General features: G+C 50.3%; 1 protein-coding gene across 1 annotated transcript; it reads left to right on the top strand.

The window, feature by feature from the left end:
* Window positions 1-16,226: 16,226 nt before the first annotated feature.
* Window positions 16,227-17,485, top strand: Gsx1 (GS homeobox 1). The gene is made up of 2 exons (XM_041677747.1): window positions 16,227-16,638; window positions 17,085-17,485. The coding sequence occupies exons 1-2, from the start codon at window positions 16,227-16,229 to the stop codon at window positions 17,483-17,485; spliced, it is 813 nt and encodes a 270-aa protein (XP_041533681.1).
* The last annotated feature ends 2,780 nt before the right edge of the window (window positions 17,486-20,265 follow it).

Consider the following 20,265-nt stretch of genomic DNA (forward strand, 5'->3'; position numbering starts at 1 on the left):
ATCTGCACCTACACCCTTTACACATACGCAAACGTTCATGCATCCACACAATATGTACACACATACACATGCAAAAAATCTGTAAAAGATCCATGAGACCATTTATGCTTTCTGAGTCTCTGGATGGCAATGATGGCATCATGTAAAATTGCTAGACTTCTGTTGCATTTTAGGATCCAGGGCATATGGCAGGGTCAGGGGCAGTGGACTGTGGAGGCAGCTCAGTTAGTAGAGGGCTGCTGTGCGAATATGGGAACTAAGTTTAATCCCCAGCACCCATGTGAAAAGCCAGGCATGATGTAAGTTTGTAAGCCCAACATTCGAGAGGTAGAGACAGGCAGATCCTTGAAGTTTGCACAATGTGGACCCAGTCTCAAAGAACAAAAGAACAAAAACAAACAAACAAACAAAAAAAAGGGACAGGTGGATCTCTGTGTGATAGAGGGCAGCCTGGTCTACAGAGTGAGTTCTAGAACAGCCAGAGCTACACAGAGAAAACAAAAGAAGGAAGGAAGGAAGGAAGGAGGGAAGGAAGGAAGAAAGGAAGGAAGGAAGGAAGGAAGGAAGGAGTGGACAGGAGAGAGAGAGAGAGAGAGAGAGAGAGAGAGAGAGAGAGAGAATGACATTTTAAAAACAGCTGAATGGCTCCTGGGGAGAGACACTAAATATTTACCTCTACCTCTGATCTACACACACACACACACACACACACACATGATTCTGGGAATTGGATTGGGCGAAGGTGGGGGGTGGTAATAGCTCAATGTTAGAGCACTTGCCGAACATGTGCGAGACCCCAGGTTCCACCAGCAGCACTGAAAATCGAACATCCAGACAAACAAGCCACATCCACCAAAAAATAAAGAAAAATTAAGCTGAGGACTGATGGAGATTTATTCTAAAGTATGTATATTTGATAGGTCAAGCATCATAGATGTCAACCATGGAGGCAGGCAGAATCCGCTGTATTTTGTGCAAGCGTCATTTCACAAGCAGCCACCCTATCCCCACCCCCACCCCAACCCCTGCCGCTGCCCTGGGAGATATAGACATCAAACAAATTAACATAGACTTACCTGTGCTGTCTTGGATGTGTGGAACTGGTGGATGGGGTCTGATCACCAAAGCAGCTAGGACAGGCTCGGTGGTACACTGCCTGCATAACACACATGTGGCCTTGGTTCCACTCCCAGTACTACAGAAACAAAACAAAAGAATGAAAATGAGGAGTTAAAATGTTTATTTATTACTGCAGACTTAACGCTAGTAAATCATTATAGGCTGAGGTAAAAGCACTGTTAACAGATTCTCAAGAGCCAATCATTTTCCATCATGCCAATAATGGCCTCAAAAGATGGCATTAAGGATGGATCCACACCGACATTACCAGCCTTTACCACATAACAACTCAACAGAGTCTTCTAAATTCTACTCCTTTTCCAAGACTTAGCTCAAAGGACTTTGTATCCGTTTTAATACTACATAACAAGTTCAGAAGCATTTGTAAGGCGGGTGGTGGTGACGCACACCTTTAATCCCAGCACTTAGGAAGCAGAGGCAGGTGGATCTCTGTGGATTGGAGACCAGCCTGGTCTACAGAGTGAGTTCTAGGACAGCCAGGGCCACACAGAGAAACCTTGTCTCAAGAAGAAGAAGAAGAAGAAGAAGAAGAAGAAGAAGAAGAAGAAGAAGAAGAAGAGGGGGAGGGGGAGGGGGAGGGGGGGGAGGGGGAGGGGGAGAGGGAGATTTAGGCTCTAAATCTATTAAAGGAATAAACTTCCTAGCCAGATATGGAACCAGCAGGGAGAGAGAGAGGGAGGGAGGGAGGGAGGGAGGGAGGGAGGGAGGGAGAGAGAGAGAGAGAGAGAGAGAGAGAGAGAGGAAGAAGAAACAGGAGAAGCATTTGATTATCATAATCACTGCACAGATAAGCTATGTGGCTGTGCCCATCTGGACTTGGTTTGACTTATATCTGATGGGTGTACTGCTGTATCTACAGGCAAATTTGGCAGGTCCTCTGGGAGCCAATTGGTCTAGGTGAGCCGTGACTGAGGTAGCTTCTGTCCTACAGCAATTTCCTCCAGAGCCTCTATCTTTCTGAGGTTCTCAATAAGACTTGGGATGTATTAAATAGAGGTGAAGCGTTCCATCTGGCAGGAAAGCCCTTTAAGTTCAGAAAACACACAACTCAAAAGTCCCAGAAAGTCCCTGAAACTGACCACATACCCGAGTCCCTTCCCTCTCCAAGCATACATAAGCAATAAGGTCTGCAGAGAGACACTCTGCCAAGCTGAGATGCCTGGAAACAGAGATTGGGCCAACCTACCTTGAAGAGTCAGAGACCAACCAAACTAACTCGGAGAAACAGAGACTAGCCAAGATGGGTGGAAGGGGTTCCGTCCAACTGGTCTACCTGGAAAGGACCGCTCCAGCCTATTGAACTTACTGTAGGCTGTGCAGTGCAGTCCACTCCAGGTTTGCAGCTTTCTTCACCCACGTTGGGGTGGGCTTTTGGTGACACAGTTGTCTTTGAATCATTTCTGCTCCTGTAAGTAATCCCTCAGCCATATTCCTTTTAGCAACACCAATAAAAGTCATTGCTTCTCTATGCGGGAACTTTGGTGGTATCTGTTCTTTCTTGTTGTCAGTTCCTCATCTGAGGTTAGTAGACACTGTTCATGTCTCCCCAGGGACAGTGTCACACAGCAGCCTCTGTGTGTGGTTAGTGGCTAGCTTGGACTTGTTCTCAAGGTGAAGAAGGGTCTCCTAGAGAGCACAGAAGTATGTAGGACTTGGAACCAGTGCCTCGTCACCTTCCTTGCAGCCACTGACCAAAACAAGGGACAAGATCAGTCCAGATGCAAAGGCTAGGGCTGCTTCTTGGTGGGTGAGCTGCAACCAGAGAACACTGGAGCTCTGAGGCCACCATCTGTTCTGAACAGCTCTCTGTGATTTCACCACTGTGGTGGTTTGAGAGAAAGTGGCCCACATAGGCCCACAAAAAAATGGCACTATTAGGAGGTGTTGATTTGTTAGAGTAGGGATGGCTGTAGCACGAATTCTAGTTGGTCTTAATAATAAAAACCTAGAGTCAGATATAGGAGTTAATGCTGAAGACCAGAGAAGCAGAGAGGCCAGCTACTAGAGAGTTCTTTGACCTCTACCAATGTTCAGACCATAGGGTTGATCCTGTCCTCAGACTGCGTCTCCAGACTCCATCTGTCTCCACCAAGCCTTAGACTGCACTGAGCTCCTGTCTCCTTCCACTTTATCTTGCTCTCTCCACACAGCCATATCACTCCTGTCTCCACCTCCCTACTGCTGAGATCACTTTTGTGTGAGCTCTAGTTCTCTTTTAGACAGATTCAATCTTGTGTAGCCCATGGTGGCCTTGAACTCACAGAGATCCCTCTGCCTCTGTCTTCCCAAGTCCCGGGATTAAAGATGTGTGCCACCATTGCCTGGCCTCTAGTGGCTTGGCTCTGCACTCTACACTCTTCGGGCAAGCTTTATTTGTTAAAACATAAAGAAAATATCACTACAGGTAGCCTCATTGGAGGAAGTATGTCACTGTGGGGGCAGGATTTGCGATCTCATAAGCTCAAGCTATGCCCAGTAAGACACACAGTTGCTTCTACTGCCTGTGGATCAATATGTAGAACTCTCAGCCACTTCTCCAGCACCATGTGTCTGCCTGTACACCACCATGATGATAATGGACTAAGCCTCAGAACTGTAAGCCAGCCCCAATTAGATGTTTTCCTTTATAAGAGTTGCCATGGGGGAGGGGGGGGAATGGGAGGCGGGGAGGAGGTGGAAATTTTTTCAACAACAACAACAATAATACTACTACTAATAATAACGAGTTGCTATGGTTGAATGATTGGAAGCATCAACCCAGCCCCTGGCCTGGGAGTTGCATTGGTCCAAACTCCAACTCCCAGCCTGCCAAGCGCTGACGCCTCCCCGGGGAGGGTCAGGACCACTCCCACAGGCTCTTTAGGCTCGCACCAGAAAAAGGAACACATGGTCTCTGGTGTTTGTGTGGGCTCCTCTCCCTGCCATGCTGTCTTGGTCCAGCTGAGAGTGCTGCATTTATTAAACATGGGCATTTTAATTTGATCTGATCTGGTTTAATTGGAGTTATCTGTGTTGATGGAGAGCTTTTCTTAAGATTAAACCAAACAGTGGTCATGGTGTCTCTTCACAGCAATAGGAACCCTAACAAATACAGCCATCAAGTTTGGACTGAATGCTGTTCTACACAGTGAGGAGAATCATCCTAGGTAGCCATGCTTTCCAGGTTTGCACAAGTGAGTTTAATTCGCCCATAGCAAGCAAAAGTAAAAGAATCAATAGCAAGTAGCTAGTAGAAAGAAGCAGCAGGCAGACAGCCAAGCATCCTCAGATCCCGTGTCCATGGCATTCAGCAGAGATGCCTGGAGTAGCCCAACAGAGGGAGCAAGCTGGAGTAATATCATAAAATACAGCTACAAAATCATGCAGAAACTGAAGGGGGGCGGGCTTGATGAGTCAGCCAGTTCCTGTGCATGGAGCAGTTTCTCAGTGGACAAGCTTCTTCTTTTTTTTTTTTTTTTTTGAAAAGAAAAAAAATTTTTCCACCTCCTCCCAGCCTCCCATTTCCCTCCCCCTCCTCCCACCCTTTCCCCCTCACCCCCCCCCGCTTTTCTCCTCCTCCCTCTCCAGTCTGAAGAGCAGTCAGGGTTCCCTGCCCCGTGGAAAATCCAAGGTCCTCCCCCCTCCATCCAGGTCTAGGAAGGTGAACATCCAAACTGGCTAGGCTCCCACAAAGCCAGAACATGAAGTAGGATCAAAACCCCGTGCCATTGTCCTTGGCTTCTCATCAGCCCTCATTGTCCGCCATGTTCAGAGAGTCCAGTTTTATCCCATGCTTTTTCAGTCACAGTCCAGCTGGCCTTGGTGAGCTCCCAATAGATCAGCCCCACTGTCTCAGTGGGTGGGTGCACCCCTCGTGGTCCTGACTTCCTGGCTCATGTTCTCCCTCCTTCTGCTCCTCATTGGGACCTTGGGAGCACAGTCTGGTGCTCCAGTGTGGGTCTCTGTCTCTATTTCCATCCATCTCCAGATGAAGGTTTTGTTCCCACGGCAGATGTTTTTATGCTCTGGGATAAGCAAGGGCAACCTCGTTTGGAAACAGTGTGACTTTTTGCTGTTCTCAAGGACACAATGTTTTTTAAGACCCTTAGCTGTTTGTCATTGCCCCTCTCTTCTATAGAGTCAAGAGGCCACGCTGATCCAGAGGGGAGGTTTTGGAGAATGCTTTGAGACAAGCATGCTTGGGTCTGACTTGACTCTGTAACTGGTTTGTCAATAAGTTCACTGAGTGGAAACTTTCCACTTAGCAAACTTTCCATTTTTCTGTAGGCAGAGGCTGCTCGTTTGTTCCCCGGCCATCCAGACACGAATAGTCACACAGAAATTGTATTAATTACAATACTGTTTGGCCAATATCTTAGGCATATTCCTAGCTAGTTCTTACATCTTAAATTAACCCATTTCTAAAAATCTGTGTACTGCCATGAGGCTGTGGCTTACCGGAAAAATTCTGGGTCCTTCTCCTTCAGCGGCTACATGGCATCTCTTTGACTCTGCCTACCCTCTCTCTATATCTCTTCCAGCCTGGCTATATTCTGCCCTGCCATAGGCCAAAGCAGCTTCTTTATTAACCTATGGTAATAAAACATTCACAGCATACAGAAGGGGAATCCCACATCATTTTTTCATACCAGTAAAAACAAGGCAAAACTTCAGTGTTGGAGGTTGTTGACAGTTTCGGGAAATGCATATTCTGGTGTCCTGGTGGCAAGATGTAAGTTAAAACAGTGACCACAGCTGCACGCATCCAAGCCTTCACAATAGGGGTCTGTTTTGACCCCTCCTCGGCTTCCAGTATTCATTGGCACGTGAACTGGAAGTTAAAGGAATGGTTTGCAATCATTTAGGTTTTTATGATATTTAACAGTTGAAACATTTCTAAATGTCTAGTAACAAGCAATGGGCTAAATTGTTGGTTCGTTGTTGGGCACAGTGGTGCATGCCTTGAATTCCAGCACTTGGGAGGTAGAGGCAGGTGGATCTCTCTGTGAGTTTCAGGTCAGCCTGGACTACAGAGTAAATTCCAGGACAGCCAGGGCTATACCTTGTCTCAGGAAAAAAAAATCTTGGTTTGCTTATTTGTTTGTTTAAGACAGAGCATCATCCTGTACAGCAGGCTGTCCCAGACATCACCATGTCACCCATTTGGTCTCAAACTCGTGATGCTCTTTCTGCCTCAGACTCCTGAGAGCTGAGATGGCAGGGGTGAAATAACATGCCCAGTCTTAATTGTGTGGATCTGTACAATGAAATTATCATGGGTATTTATCTATTTTGGCTGTTGGGCGTTATGGTTCACACTTTTAATCCCAGCACTCTGAGAGGCAGAAGCAGGAGGATCTCTGCGAGTTTTAGAAGCCAGCCTGGTCTACAGAGGGAGTTCCAGGCCAGCCAGGACTGCACAGTGAAAACCTGTAAATAAATAAATGTTATTTGAACTGGTTGTATTAATGAGTAAAAATATGTATTAAATAAAAAATATCAAATTCTAATAAGTATATAATCTATTTTCCACATGGAAAAATCCGTGGGTGGGGGAGGCAGGTCTATCTGAGGATTTAGTCCAGTGGCAGAGCACTTGTCTAACATATGAAGGGCCTACAGGTGTCTCTGTTGTGAGCACACAAAATAATGAATTTCTTTAGGACATTGGCATAAAGGTCTAGGGGTCTATTCCCTAGGACAGCAACAACAACAAAAATCTGGGATAATACAAGTCATAGTGCTGGGAATTACCTGTGAGTGAAAAATTTAAGAATTTTTCGTTTCTGTGTCTTGTCATTTTGCTTCTTTTTAGATTTATTTTATTTTTATGTGTGTGAGTGTTTTGCCTGCGGCAGAGGGACTCGTGTTGACTACTTCTGCCCAACACCTGTTTTGGACTTGGAAGAAAAAGATCTGTGCAGTGTTTAATCACCAGTGCCGTTTACAGGGTGATTGCATGCCGGTCTAGCTTGCTTTAGACCCAAAAAGAGGGAGTCGTCTCCCACCTCCTCACATCTCACTCCGTGCATTGATGAGGAGGGTGAATACATTTCCTTCCACGCCGACGTAGTTAAGTCTCTAGCCTTTCTTTTTAACCCAGCACCATTTCCAAATCAATTTCTATGGAGAGCGACTACCTGGACATTTAAATCCATCAGAAAAGAGTAAATGAGCATTTCAGATACATCTATCAAGAGAAATGCCCCCTTCTCCCCATCATTGTGGGGCTTTGTCAGTTGCCTGTCAGATGAATGTCCCCATAAGTGTTTATTAATCATCCTCGTGCTCGCTGATGGGCCCGGACACACTGCTCTTCTACGTCTGCCGCACACAGAGGAGACAGCGGGCTCCTTCTATCTGTCTTTCCGTGCAGTTACTTACTTTGTTAAAGTTAATTTCTGCTCATTTCTGGCTTTGATGGGAAGACTCCTTTATCAATTCAATTCATGTGTGTTGTCTGCAATCAAGGCAATATTGTCTGCTAATGTGAGGTGCATTCGGTGCTCTCTCTCCATCTTATGCTAACGCCTTTCTTCTGCTGGTCCTGGAGTGGAGAATTTTGGACGAGACTCCCTCCCCGGCCTTCGAAGATGGGCTGTGAGTTACTGAACGACAACCAGCTCTCTCTTCCTGGAATTCCTGGCTTGGAGAAGTGATGGGTTTCTGTTTATCCCAGGAACTGCCTTGGTTGAAAAAACAAGTTGATTGAAAAAAGAAGGGATTGGAAACGTGTGGTGGCAGCTTAGTATTCGGGCCTTACCTTTAGGGCCAGTCCTCATTCCATAACTCAACACTCTGGGGACTAGGCCTTACAGGAAGGAAGCTTTCCCACTCAACCTCCTGCCTCCCCATTCTGCCATCTCCCCACCCAGACTTCCACACCCCTTCTCACAGCATCATCCCAATCTCTCTCTCTCTCTCTCTCTCTCTCTCTCTCTCTCTCTCTCCCTCTCCCTCTCCCTCTCCCTCTCCCTCTCCCTCTCTCCCTCTCCCAACTTCCTGCCCTGTGTGGTTTTGAGCTCAGGGCTTTCGGAGCGTGGGAAGCTGGGAGAGAGGATATGGCCCGGTTTGCCCTGATAAAAGAGGGGAAAGAGATACAAGCAGGAAGCATCTCCAGAGGGTGTCTGTTGCTCCGTTGCTGTTGCGTGCTGTCGCCTGACTGAGCTGTCGGCTTCTGCTGCAGAGAAAGAAAGGGAGAGAAGATGGACCAGCTCACCCTAGAAAGTCTCAAAACCAAGCTTGCTGGTGGGTATTCGCCAGCGTGTCACACACAAATCTGATTGGTGACTCAGATCACTTTCACCTGTAAGGGGCAAACTGACTGTTCCCAAGGCAAGAGCTACTATGGCAGGTGGCCATTTTTTCAGTCCAGTCCCCGTAAGTGCATTGCCTCTGTCTGCTCAGACCCGCTACATGAGATCCCCCTCTAGAGCTACAAGTTTCTCTCCTTTTCATCCTCACTGTTGACTAACATCCTCCAATTAACAAAACCACCTTTGCTTCAGGTAGCGTCAGTGTGCAGGGGAAGGCTGAGGTATGTTCCTCAGGACGGAAAGGCCACACCCAGAGAAAGCTTCACCAGTGGCCTGACGCCCTCTCACACAGGGAAAAAATTCAGACGAAGCTTCCTAGGACTGAGAGCCCATTCTGTCCCTGAACGGTGAGCTCAGAGCTTTAAAAATACGCAAACAGGGGCTCCTGGAACAAGACCTAAGAGGTAACGGATCTTATCCCAGACCAAGCCCATGAGCTCAGAGTCTCTGTGCAAGAGGAGAGGGCGGGGTTGTTTATCTGGCCAGAGATGGCATGCTGCTATGTTGTCTCATGATCACAGGCAGAAGATCAAGCAGGCACATGGGTGAGAAAGAGAGCCGGGAAAGGTTAAAGGCACCAGCTAAAGACAGGTTCTGTGTGTGTGTGTGTGTGTGTGTGTGTGTGTGTGTGTGTGCGTGTGTGTGTGTGTGCAGATGCCCTCAGAGGCCAGAGAGGGCATCAGATCCCCTGGAGCTGGAGTTACAGATGACTCTAAGCCACTTGATGTGGGTGCTGAGAACTGACCTTGGGCCCCATGGAAGAACATCAAGAAGCCTTAGTCCTCTCTCCAGCCCACCAAGTCACCTTTACAACAAAGATTCTCTTGCAGCAATGACGGGACCTAGACACCTTTTCAAGCTCCCAGCTCTATAACATTGTGGATTATTCCCAACACACAGAATCTGGGGGACACATAAAACATTAGCAATGGGTAATAACATGAAATAAGGGGGATGCGCCTGTTTTCTAAAATGAGGAGATGCAGGAATCGAAAGGGTTCTCCAAGCCTTTCAGATCTTCAGTGTGATCAGTGAGCTGTAGTTATTGACAGGGGCCATACAAATCTCCAACCTTAAACACGATAAAAGAGCTCCAGGGTTGGGGCGTCTCTGCATTCCTTTCTACCTCACGAACAGCGTTCCTCTTAGAAGGTTCTTCCTTTACCCTTCTGTTGTAGGCTGAACAGAATGAGATGCTGCCTACCAATACAGCCACATTCTAAGGAACACAGTTTGCTAGGCATGTGGTCCCAGACAGTTTAGGGACTCGTGAATACCCCTGAGTGAGAATCCAGCACTGTGGTCCCAATATAAAAAGGGAGGAGAGCTTGCCTATCACACCTAAGGCACTGATTTTGATTCTCAGAGCCAACATACCCACCATGTCCTCTAACTGGGTGTGAGAACACAAGGTAGACTCAAGGAAGGCTGAAGTAGGAGGCGGATCCCTTGAGTTCAGAGGTCATCCTGGATGACAATGAGAGGGGGCTGGAAAAACGGCACAGCAGTTAAGCGCATGTACTGCCCTTGTAGAGGACCTGAGTTCTGTTCCCAGCACCCACACTGGGCGACTCACAACCATCTGCAACTCCAGCTCAGAGCAATCTGTTGTCCGAGGCCTCTGCGGACACCCGTATTCGTTTACATACACACATACACATAATCTCTAAGTAACGTAATTAACGTAAAGAGAAAGAAGGTAGGTGTGGTGGCGCACGTGCCTTTAATCCCAGCACTCAGAAGGCAGAGGCAGGTGGATCTCTGTGAGTTCTAAGCCAACTTGGTCTACAAAGTGAGATCAGGACAGCCAGGACTACACAACACAGTGAAGTCCTGTCTCAAAAAAGAAACAAAACAAGAAAGAAAGAAAGAAAGAAAGAAAGAAAGAAAGAAAGAAAGCTGAGGAATTTGATACTGTGTGTTTCTAACTATGGGTTTTTGTTTCGAGACAGGGTTTCTCTGTGTTGCTCTGGCTGCCCTAGAGCTCACTCTGTAGACCAGGTTGGTCTCAAACTCACAGAAATCCACCTGCTTCTGCCTCCCCGGTGCTGGGAGTAAAGATATGCCCAGCTTTTTCTTAGTAGTTTAAAAAATAAACAGAATCTTTTTGTTGTTATTTTTTCATGACAGGGTTTCTCTGTAGCTTTGTAACCTGTCCTGGAGCTAGCTCTTGTAGACCAGGCTGGCCTTGAATTCACATGGCCCTTCTTTCCCCTCCCCCACTACCTCCAATTACTTAAAATTCTAGAGCAACAACCACGAGGCAAAAAGAGAGAGCTAACTGGGAATGGTGTCATCTAAGAAGGCCACACCCCCTAATCCTTCCCACACAGTTCTATCACCTAAGGACCAGTCATTCAAACACATGAGCCTATGGGCAATATCACTCAAAGTACCACAGCTATCTTCTAGGACGACTCCCCCACTCCCATTTGTCTCCCTAATGTGAGGGTTCCCCCAGGAATGTATCTATGGCCCTCTTTTCCCTCCCTCCATCCAGCCTAAGATTAATGCTACCATTTTGACAGACATGTTTCAAGCCTCCCCCCATTTCTAATCAAGCCTAGGTCTGTGTATTCCTCTGCCCGAGGGACATAAGAGAACGCTCTGAAAGTTAACAACTAAAAGGCAGTACATCAACAAGATGCGTATCAATGCGGTGTAACTCGGAAGCAGAACTATCAATAGAGGCCACGGGCAAGTTTCTTGCTCTGGCCATTGATTGTTTTGCCCACTCATCTTTCTAGTGAGCAGCCAGGAGGTTGTGGGCGTGATGGATCTTCCTTTCTTTCCCAGTGTTTCCCTCCAACACATGCATGTGTGTGTACACCTATGGACTTGCACACTCCCGCATCCATCCCTCATCCACCCTAGCCTTTAATTCCCCTTAGTTTCTCTGAGGAGTTCCTTTCTCTGGTCCTGCCACCCCATCCCACCTCAGGTGGTCATCACTCATCCCTTGGCCTAGCCTGGCCTTCGCCTTCTTTCTTCTTCCTGTTCACTCACTAATTTTCAGACTAATTTGTTGGGCTCTTATCGTCTCCGGCAATAGACCCTAACTCACATTTCTCAGCCTCACAGCTGACTTGGTTACTCCCCTGGCTTAAAAATCTTGGCACAAGGGGCTGTAGAGAAGACTCAGTATTTAAGGCCGAGTACTGCTCTTGCAGAGGACCCAGGTTCTATTCCCAGCACCCACATGGTGGTTCCCAACCCTCTGTAACTCCAGTTCTGATGCCCTCTTTTGACACCCAAGGGCACCATCAGGTATTTGGTGCACAGGCATGCATGAAGGCAAAACACATATACATTTAAAGCCAAAAACAAACAAACAAAATTAGCCAGGAGTAGCCTTTAATCCCAGTGGTCCAGGAGGCAGAGACAGGCAAAGCTCTGAGTTCAAGGCCAAAATGATCTGTAGAACTAACTAGTCCCAGGTCAACCAGGGGTACACAGAGAAACCCTTGTCTTCCAAAACCAAAACCAAACAAACAAAATCTTGGGGGCCGGGCATGGCGGTGTACTCCTTTAATCTAAGTTCTCAGGAGTCAAAGGCAGGTGGATCTTTGTGAGTTTGAGGCCAGCATGGTTTGCACATAGCCAGTTTTAGGACAGGAGGGAGGGGCTACATAGAAAAACTGTCTCAAAAAGAATCTAAATAAATAAACCTTGGAACATGAGCAGAAACACGGGGGTGTCAGCCTGGTCCCCCATGACTTGGCCTCTGCTTCCTGTGCACACCCATGTGTGATGGATGTGACCACACCCTTCTCAGGTCTTCCTCCCCTGGCTCCAGGCAGCCTTCCCTGGCATCCCAAGCCCACTCTGCCTCTCCACCCATTGGAACAGCTGGCAAGCCCCTGAACCAGTTGTCTAAACACTGGCTGCTCAGGCAGCAGTTTCTGTCCTGCAGGAGTTCTCATTGGCCTCCACCAGAAAAGACAGGATCCGTGCTGACATTTCCTAGTCAGAGACTAGACACGTCTCTTCCCTTTCCAGCCTCTTATATAACAGGAAAGGTCTGAGCCATGAGAATTTCCCACCTCTAGAAAGGTCGCTGGAACTGCCTTGAATGGAACCCATTCTGTCTCTATGAGAATCTGCTGAGGAGGTTGGGGGGGGGGAGCACTGATTGGTTTATTTGTCTGACGTTCAGTTAACAAACACATTGAGCTCTTCTGATGTTCCAGGTCCTTGGGATAAGGAAGGATGGGGAGATTCAAAGGCCTTTGATCTCCAGGGTCTCACAGTGTCTGTCACTCCAGTTAGGCTCCTCAAGGTCCAGGGGGAAAATCTTAAGAAAACCCTAAGAGGTCCTGCTTCCTGAACGAGTTCTTTCTCATTGATGTATTCATCCAACAAAAGTGCATTAGGCATCTACTATAAGCGAGGGACGGTTTGCTGCAGATAGAGCAGAGCCTCATTCACCCAGAGCGTGCATTTCAGGATGGTGAGGGAAACAGAACAGCCAATGAGCAAAGGGCACAACAAACTTAGAAATTTCATCCAAGGCCAGCAGCCTGGCAACGAGGGGGGGGGGGGGGGGACGGGGAATGAGAGGATGTGGGGGGAGAAGGATGGTGTTTTTAATAGGCAGTGGGCTTCTCTCTCTCTCTCTCTCTCTCTCTCTCTCTGTGTGTGTGTGTGTGTGTGTGTGTGTGTGTGTGTGTGTGTGTGAAGGAAATCCACATTTCTGCAGTTTTCTCTGCAAATATCTCACAAGGGAGGCCTTGTGGTGTGCACGGGGGAGAAAAGGCCCGGATCGCAGAAATGATTCCAGTTTGAGCTGTCTCTGATGGACACTTGAAAACCGGCTGGGAGCCTGGAAGCAGGCTCTGGGGCAGAGGAACTCTCGGGGCCCTGCCGCGCTGCTGTCAGGCTAATCCGGCTGCCTGCTCCCACCATGCCCCTCCCTAGGGGGCGTTTGCTCTGCGGAGAACAGTTGAGTAGTAGCGAACTCTGCCAGTCGCTTTAAGCAGAAAAGGAGAGAGGCCGCGGGAGAGACCGCGAGAGGGAATGGGGAGCCACAGGCTACCGCAGAGGCGGTGGATAGGGCGACACGGCCACCGTGCGCCGCGGACGGGCGCGGCTTAGCAACCCACGCTTCTCTGGGACGCAGAACTTTGTTTTCGGTAACGGCTGGGCTGCAGCGGTGACCTAGGAGCACTGAGCAGGGAGCCCCCTCCCCATCGCGGCCTTTGGAGCTGGCGGGTCGCGAGCGTCTTCTCTACAGGACTCGTGAAAACACCCCGGGACAGGATGGTCCCTGCACCAGGGCTCTCCCGCTTCTAGTTGCACAACCAATCGTTTCAACATTTCGCCGCAAACCCCGATCCGCTGTGGGGCCGCACATTAAAAAGTGTTATTCGCTTTGAAGGTTTTGTCTAATGGTTCTAAACTGAAAGAAAATGTTTTCCTATTACTTAATTCAATCATAGCGAAGAGACTTGGTAAAAAGCCCACGGATTTTGTCCCAAAGTGTGACAGAGTTCTCTTTGTGTTTGCTTATCCTCCGCTGTCACACACTTTAATTCGCCTCTCTTTATCTGGCATTCAAAACTTTCTTCAATGACATTCAATAAGGTCCAGGGGCTGGAGGGAGAGGGGGAAACTGGTTATTCCCCCCCACCCCTCCATATTCTTTCCCAGTAGCTTTGGCCTTGCTTGTATTCAAGGGCTTTTAACCCCTTCCTAGCCTGGAGTGTTGGGCAGCTCCCAGGAGGGCCCCAGCACTGGCACCTCGCTGACTTGCCAGCTCTAGGGCACAACGGCTTCTCCTTCTGCCCTGGAGCCGCATCCACACCCACTCCTCCCCAGTCTGCCTCAGCCCAGCGGGAAGCCCCTCTACAGTCTTCCAGTCTCGCTCACCGCCACCCAGCCCAGCCCAAATTTCCCAGAGAGCAATTAGAACGGGAATTAGGCTGCATTGATGCGTACCGGCTGGTTTGCAGGAGCTTTGGGGCCGAGACCGTGGCTTGGGGACACCCCATGCCAAGCACCAGGAGACCATTGAACCCTCACTCCTGCTAGATGGCGAGATGGCACGCCTATTGCGTGCTGGTTCCCCCTATTGCGACTCTCCCATTGTAGAAGCAGTTGCTCTCATGCACACTCTACCTCCCATAACAAATTATCTTTAATTTTTTTTAACCAGTTGTTTGTGGCTGCTCGTACTGCACGGGTGTCATGGACAGTGCAGACTGGTGCAGACGCCTCGGGTTTGGGCAGCCTTGCACTGTTTCCCCCCACCCCCATCCTCAGAAAGCTCTCCATTCCTGGTCTCACGATTCCGTTCACGACTCAGAGCAGGTGACGGCAGCGGTTTGTAAAATCGAAAGTAGTAAATTCGAAATATTTACGCTAATTCCCCATTGTATGGAAAGCGCACAGGAACGAAAACAGCTCTGAACCGCGGATGATTTTTTAAAACTGAAGATGTGTACACAGAGCGGGGCATTTGAAGTTGTTTAACCATTGTGTGATGGGGAGGGGGGGTGACGCGACGGGAGGAAGAAGCGAAGGGCAAGCGAAGCTGGGACAGACAGAGGACCGCCCTTTCTTTCTCTCCAGCCGTGGGAAGACAACGGTTCCGAGGGCACCCAGAATCTAGTGGAGTGCGCACGCAACATCTGCGCGAGTCTAGACCATCCACACACACCACGTTTTGCGGGGTGGTAGAGCTTCACACGAATGACATGGCTTTCACTCCCCACGCTCTGTTTCCGTGCACGTTTTCACAATCTAGCCATCCGGCCACTCCTTTTGGGTGCTGTTGTTTTTGTTGTTTTGTTTCTTTACATCCAAGGCCCTGTTGTTGATGGAAAGGACTGGTTTACCACGATCCACCGAACAAAGACTAGGGATCATAGGCAACACTAAAGTTGAAACCAATTGAAAGATTCAGAAAAAAAAAAAAAAACAGAAGGACAGAGACCAAGTTAGTCTTGAATGAAGAATAGTGAGCCCCTCTCCCTCCTCCGAGGAGCATCGTCTACCCCAAAACCCTGTTCTGTCTCCAAATAGGAGAGAAGGAACTCCACAGGTGGGAATGATGGCCGTCTGCTAGAACGCTAGCGAGGGATATGGAGCTGAGCTGAAAGAACTAAGAGAAAGCACATACTTGCTGTGTCGGGGTGGGGGGCTACTCAAGGAAGAGGTAACAGAAAGAAAAGAACCAGGATCAATTGGGCAGAGGAGATGGGTGTGTGTCCACGAGGATCTGTGGAAGGGAGGCAGCACGGGTGCAAAATCATGAGATAAATGGGCCGATCGCCAGCGCAAAGCCGGAGGGGAGTAAGAAATAAAGAGAAAGAAAAGAATATTAAATCGCGGGAGAATGAGAAAATAAACCCGAAAAAGGGAGAGGAGGGGGCGAGAGCGCCTGTTACGGCGTGGGTGGGGTTGACAAGAATAGAGTACATTATGCAGTTCATTTAGTTAACAAGTGAAATAATGAGGAAGCGTGCAGAGAGAATGCCAAGAGAAAGGGCACAAAAACCCTATTGAGAGGCCCCGGCCGCTCCTGGCGTAGCCCATCACATGGCAATAGTCCTATTTAAGCGGCGCCGCTGGCGTCTTTCAGCACCACTAGCGCTGGCCAGCACCTCGCGCGCTCAGGGCGGCGCCCTCAGCAGCAGCCGAGGTGACTTAAGCTCCGGCTTGATCCGCGCGTGGAGCTTCCAGGGTCCGGGCAACTGCGAGAAGCCGCGAACGGCGAAAGCGAGTGCTGGACCCGCAGTTCCCTCGGGCGCCAGGAGCGGGCTGGCGGCGGGTGGACCGCGCGCCGGCGCCATGCCGCGTTCCTTCCTGGTGGACTCCCTTGTGCTGCGGGAAGCCAACGACAAGAAGGCGCCGGAGGGCAGCCCGCCACCGCTCTTCCCCTACGCGGTCCCCCCGCCGCACGCGCTGCACGGCCTCTCGCCCGGCGCCTGCCACGCGCGCAAGGCCGGCTTGCTGTGCGTGTGTCCCCTCTGCGTCACCGCTTCGCAGCTGCACGGGCCCCCCGGGCCGCCAGCTCTGCCGCTACTCAAGGCGTCCTTCCCCCCCTTCGGATCGCAGTACTGCCACGCGCCTCTGGGCCGCCAGCACTCGGCCGTGTCTCCTGGAGTCGCCCACGGCCCGGCCGCGGCCGCAGCAGCTGCCGCGCTCTACCAGACCTCCTATCCGCTGCCGGACCCCAGGCAGTTTCACTGCATCTCCGTGGGTAAGTAGGGTCCCCGCGCAAGCTGGTATGGGAGAACCGGGGCTCGCAGGGGGCAAGTGGGCGAGCTAGGGATCAGGAAAAGGTGCGTTGTGGAGGAGGTGAGGATCCTATGCCAGATCCTCGAGGGGCGCTCACAGTGGTGGCCTGGGACAGGACGCAGGAACCGGGGTGAAGACCGAAGATCCTAGGTCTGGGGAGTTGTGGGGCGGGGAGTGGGGGAGGAAGGGAGGTCAGCTTCCAGGAGTTCTATAAAGGGATGTTAGGGACGACCAAACAGAAAAGGGATTCTGTGGTTTGGCTAGGAGATGCCCGCCTGTGGATCGTGGTGAGTGGAAGGGGTGTATGCGAGAGTCCAAGGTTGAAACTAGCCGCAGCTCCACGGGAAATCAGGCCCACTGCTCAGACGTTTGATGGCTTCTCTCTCTGTCCCTGCGTCGCTCCTCCAGACAGCGGCTCGAACCAGCTGCCCAGCAGCAAAAGGATGCGGACGGCGTTCACCAGCACGCAGCTCTTAGAGCTAGAGCGGGAGTTCGCCTCCAACATGTACCTGTCCCGCCTGCGGCGCATCGAGATCGCGACCTATCTGAATCTGTCCGAGAAACAAGTGAAGATCTGGTTTCAGAACCGCCGAGTGAAGCACAAGAAAGAGGGCAAGGGCAACAACCACCGCGGTGGCGGCGGCGGCGGCGGTGGCGGAGGAGCTGGGGCGGGTGCCGGCGGGGGCGCAGCGCAAGGCTGCAAATGCTCTTCGCTCTCCTCTGCCAAGTGCTCCGAGGATGACGACGAATTGCCCATGTCTCCATCCTCCTCTGGGAAGGATGACAGAGATCTCACAGTCACTCCGTAGGTGCGCCTTTCAGAGGACCACTGGCCGCCCTCCGGCCCTTCCCGCTCCTCAAAGACTGATCCCCCAGGCACCCGTTGCCAATCGATGGATTTTGGTAGGACTTTGCCACGGTACCCAGCTCTAGGCAGAGCTGAGACTTTAGCAGAGACTTGAAGGCAGTGTCCCTGTCTCTTAGGCTCCAGGGTGTCTAGGAGGACTCCAAGTTCGCCAGGTCCTCCTCCCAAGACACAGCCTTCCCCGGAGGGTGTAGGCCCGAGCCCAGCGCCTTGCTGGCCCATGGCTTGCCTCCTCGCCCCCGCGCATTCTGGGCTAGTTCAGGCTTTCTCTCTCTCTCTTTCTCTCTCTCTCCCCTCTCTTCCTCTGTCAAGCTGAGCCTTTCACTCCGCGAATGGCTGTTTGAGTCCGTTTTGACATTTTTTTCCCTTGTCCTCAACTCTTTCCCCACAGTGGTCATTTACGCAACACGTTTATGAAGTAAACTTTTCCTTCCCCTTCCCCCCTCCCCAGGGAGCCTCTTCCTTCAGTCCGTTTGTCCCTTGACCAGGGACAGGTCTTGCTGTTCAAAGTCCTCTTAGCAGAGAGGAAATGTCTCCAGTGGTGTTGTGCTGGGGAAAATGACTTAGTTTGTTTCCATCACGTTCTACATCCGTCAAATGAAAACTGATCCCTCTTCTCCACCATAAACGACCTCCCTCACCCCCATCCTCCAGGTCCTGACCCCTCTGGGGACTGACTGTAATTGTATGGTCTCTGTAATGCCAGAAGATATTTATTTATTTATTTATGTACAAAATTTTAAATAAACTTTTTTTTTTCTTAGAGACTCCTCTGCCTCTGGGTCCCCAGGTTTAGAATGTGGGCTAGGTAGCCACAGGCACGGACTGTCACTCTCTGCTGGGGCCTTGCTGAGGTTCAAGTGCAGCTTCTCACCTTACAGCTAGCCACCGCCCTCCCCACACCCTCAGTCCCCCCATGGAGCTCCCGGGTTCTGCTCCAGCACAGTGCCCTTCCCAGTGTTCCTGTATGGGGAGCCCCACATGGTGCTCCCTCAGCTCTCCAGCAAAGGGCAGAAACCAGAGATGTGTCTCTGCTGGGCTTGTGATGACCTAGCCTTCTTTAGAAGGGGTGCGCCTTGTTTTGCTTCCAGGCAAAAGATCCTTGCAGTGGTATACGGCTCCAGGTGAGAATTCCCACGACTTGAAGAGACCCCACTGCTGGAACTGTAGGGAGTCATCCCCTGGGGCTGGGACCTCATATTTTGGTCAATTCTATTAACAACAACAACAACAACAACCCACAGTTGCTATGATGTAGACTCCACTCTTTAGTCTTCCTTGGAGGGACTATGTTGGTTGGTTTTTGCTTTCTTTTCTTTTCTTTTTTCTTTTTTTTTTTTTTTTTTGAGTCTGTGTTAAATGAGGTGCATGGAGTTCTGCCGGGACTGTGAGCGCGTAGACGCTGGACACCCAGTGACAGGTATTTCTGTAGTCAGGGATTAAAAAACGGGCAAAGAGCAGATCCAGGGGCCACCGCCAGAAGACTTTCCATTTCTTATCCGATACCTAAGAATCTTGTTTTCCTTCCAGAAACTCGCCCTTCTGCTAACACACTCAGAAGAACCCCGAACTCGCTGTATCTATGCAAAAACTCTGCCATGGAGAAAAGACGTGTAGCTGGGGTTGCTCCAGCGTTCGGGATGCTTCTGGTAGAGTCTTCTCGTTGAAATCAGGCTCAGTGCGAGGGTCTCTCTCCCGTTTCCCGTAGAACAGCGTGCATAACCCGGGAGAAAACACTTTTGATTCTCCCCTCTTTATTCAGGAGAGACAGGAACGGTTCACTTGCCCCTGCCTCCCACCCCCACTCTCATCCTTTGGAACTTCAGTCCCACTCGGTCTAGTTCTCCACCCTCCCTGAAGGAAGCAAGGTGCCAATCTAAAGGCAGCCAAGGCTCTCAGGACTAATGCTGGAAGAGTAGTGATTGACAGTTCGCTGCTGGGCCGGCTGCAGGGCCTTCCCGGCTGATGGGACCACGTAGGGTGTGTTAATGGGTCCTTCAGTGTGTCTTTGGCAAGGATTCAGGGGCGAATTGCCACAATGGCCCTCAGGGTGCAGAAGTGTGCAGTGGGTTCCAAGCACTTGCTTAAAACCAGGTCTTCACCTGGTTTACCTGAATGGGTGGCTTCTGCGCAAAAGGACAGGCTGTGGGAGGCCGCTCCACAAGAAACTCCGTTTCAAACCTGAGGGAGAGTCGAGGTGGGAGCAGGAGGCCCCTATTCTCCACCTTTATTTGGCATCAGTGAATCTTGCTCCTTCGGTTCTCAGTGACCTGCAAAAGCCAGTGCCGGTTTACGGTGCGTCTGAGGGTGTGTCGACTCCACACAGGTTCAGTTTTCCCAGGAGCCAAGTTTCTTCCTCTGATCTCTTTCCCAGGGCTTAATTTTTCTGCCAGTCTTGGGGCCCAGAGCGCTAGATTTTTGGCGTTCTGGTGGGCGACCCTGGAGCGTAGTGGGATGAGAGCGCAGCCTGCTCCTGCCAGCTCTTGGTCTGCTTCTGCCAGACCGCGGTGAAGCGTAGAGGAGGAAAATGCAGAAGCGGCATCGGTAGCAAAGAGCAGGGCTCAACACCCTTCCGTCTGAACCACAGTGACCCGCATCCCAGGAACGCTACAGGATTCGGCTCGCACAGGCCTCCAGCCTCCAGTCTGACAACGGAAATATGCTGTCTTTTGTAAGGACCTAGTCTCCAGACGCTGAAGTAGGGGCCAAAGCCATTCCTCCCAG

The sequence above is a fragment of the Microtus oregoni genome, unplaced genomic scaffold (genome assembly GCF_018167655.1).
Source record: "Microtus oregoni isolate MIOR12 unplaced genomic scaffold, Mior012 000029F_ref0000214, whole genome shotgun sequence".
Taxonomy (NCBI): Eukaryota; Metazoa; Chordata; class Mammalia; order Rodentia; family Cricetidae; genus Microtus; species Microtus oregoni.

What these genes read in the sequence shown, in the direction of transcription:
- Gsx1 (XM_041677747.1), top strand. Translation starts at nt 16,227, where the DNA reads ATGCCGCGTTCCTTCCTGGTGGACTCCCTTGTGCTGCGGGAAGCCAAC. An exon ending in GTTTCACTGCATCTCCGTGG is followed by an intron (nt 16,639 to 17,084) that starts GTAAGTAGGGTC and finishes TCGCTCCTCCAG; the next exon opens with ACAGCGGCTCGAACCAGCTG.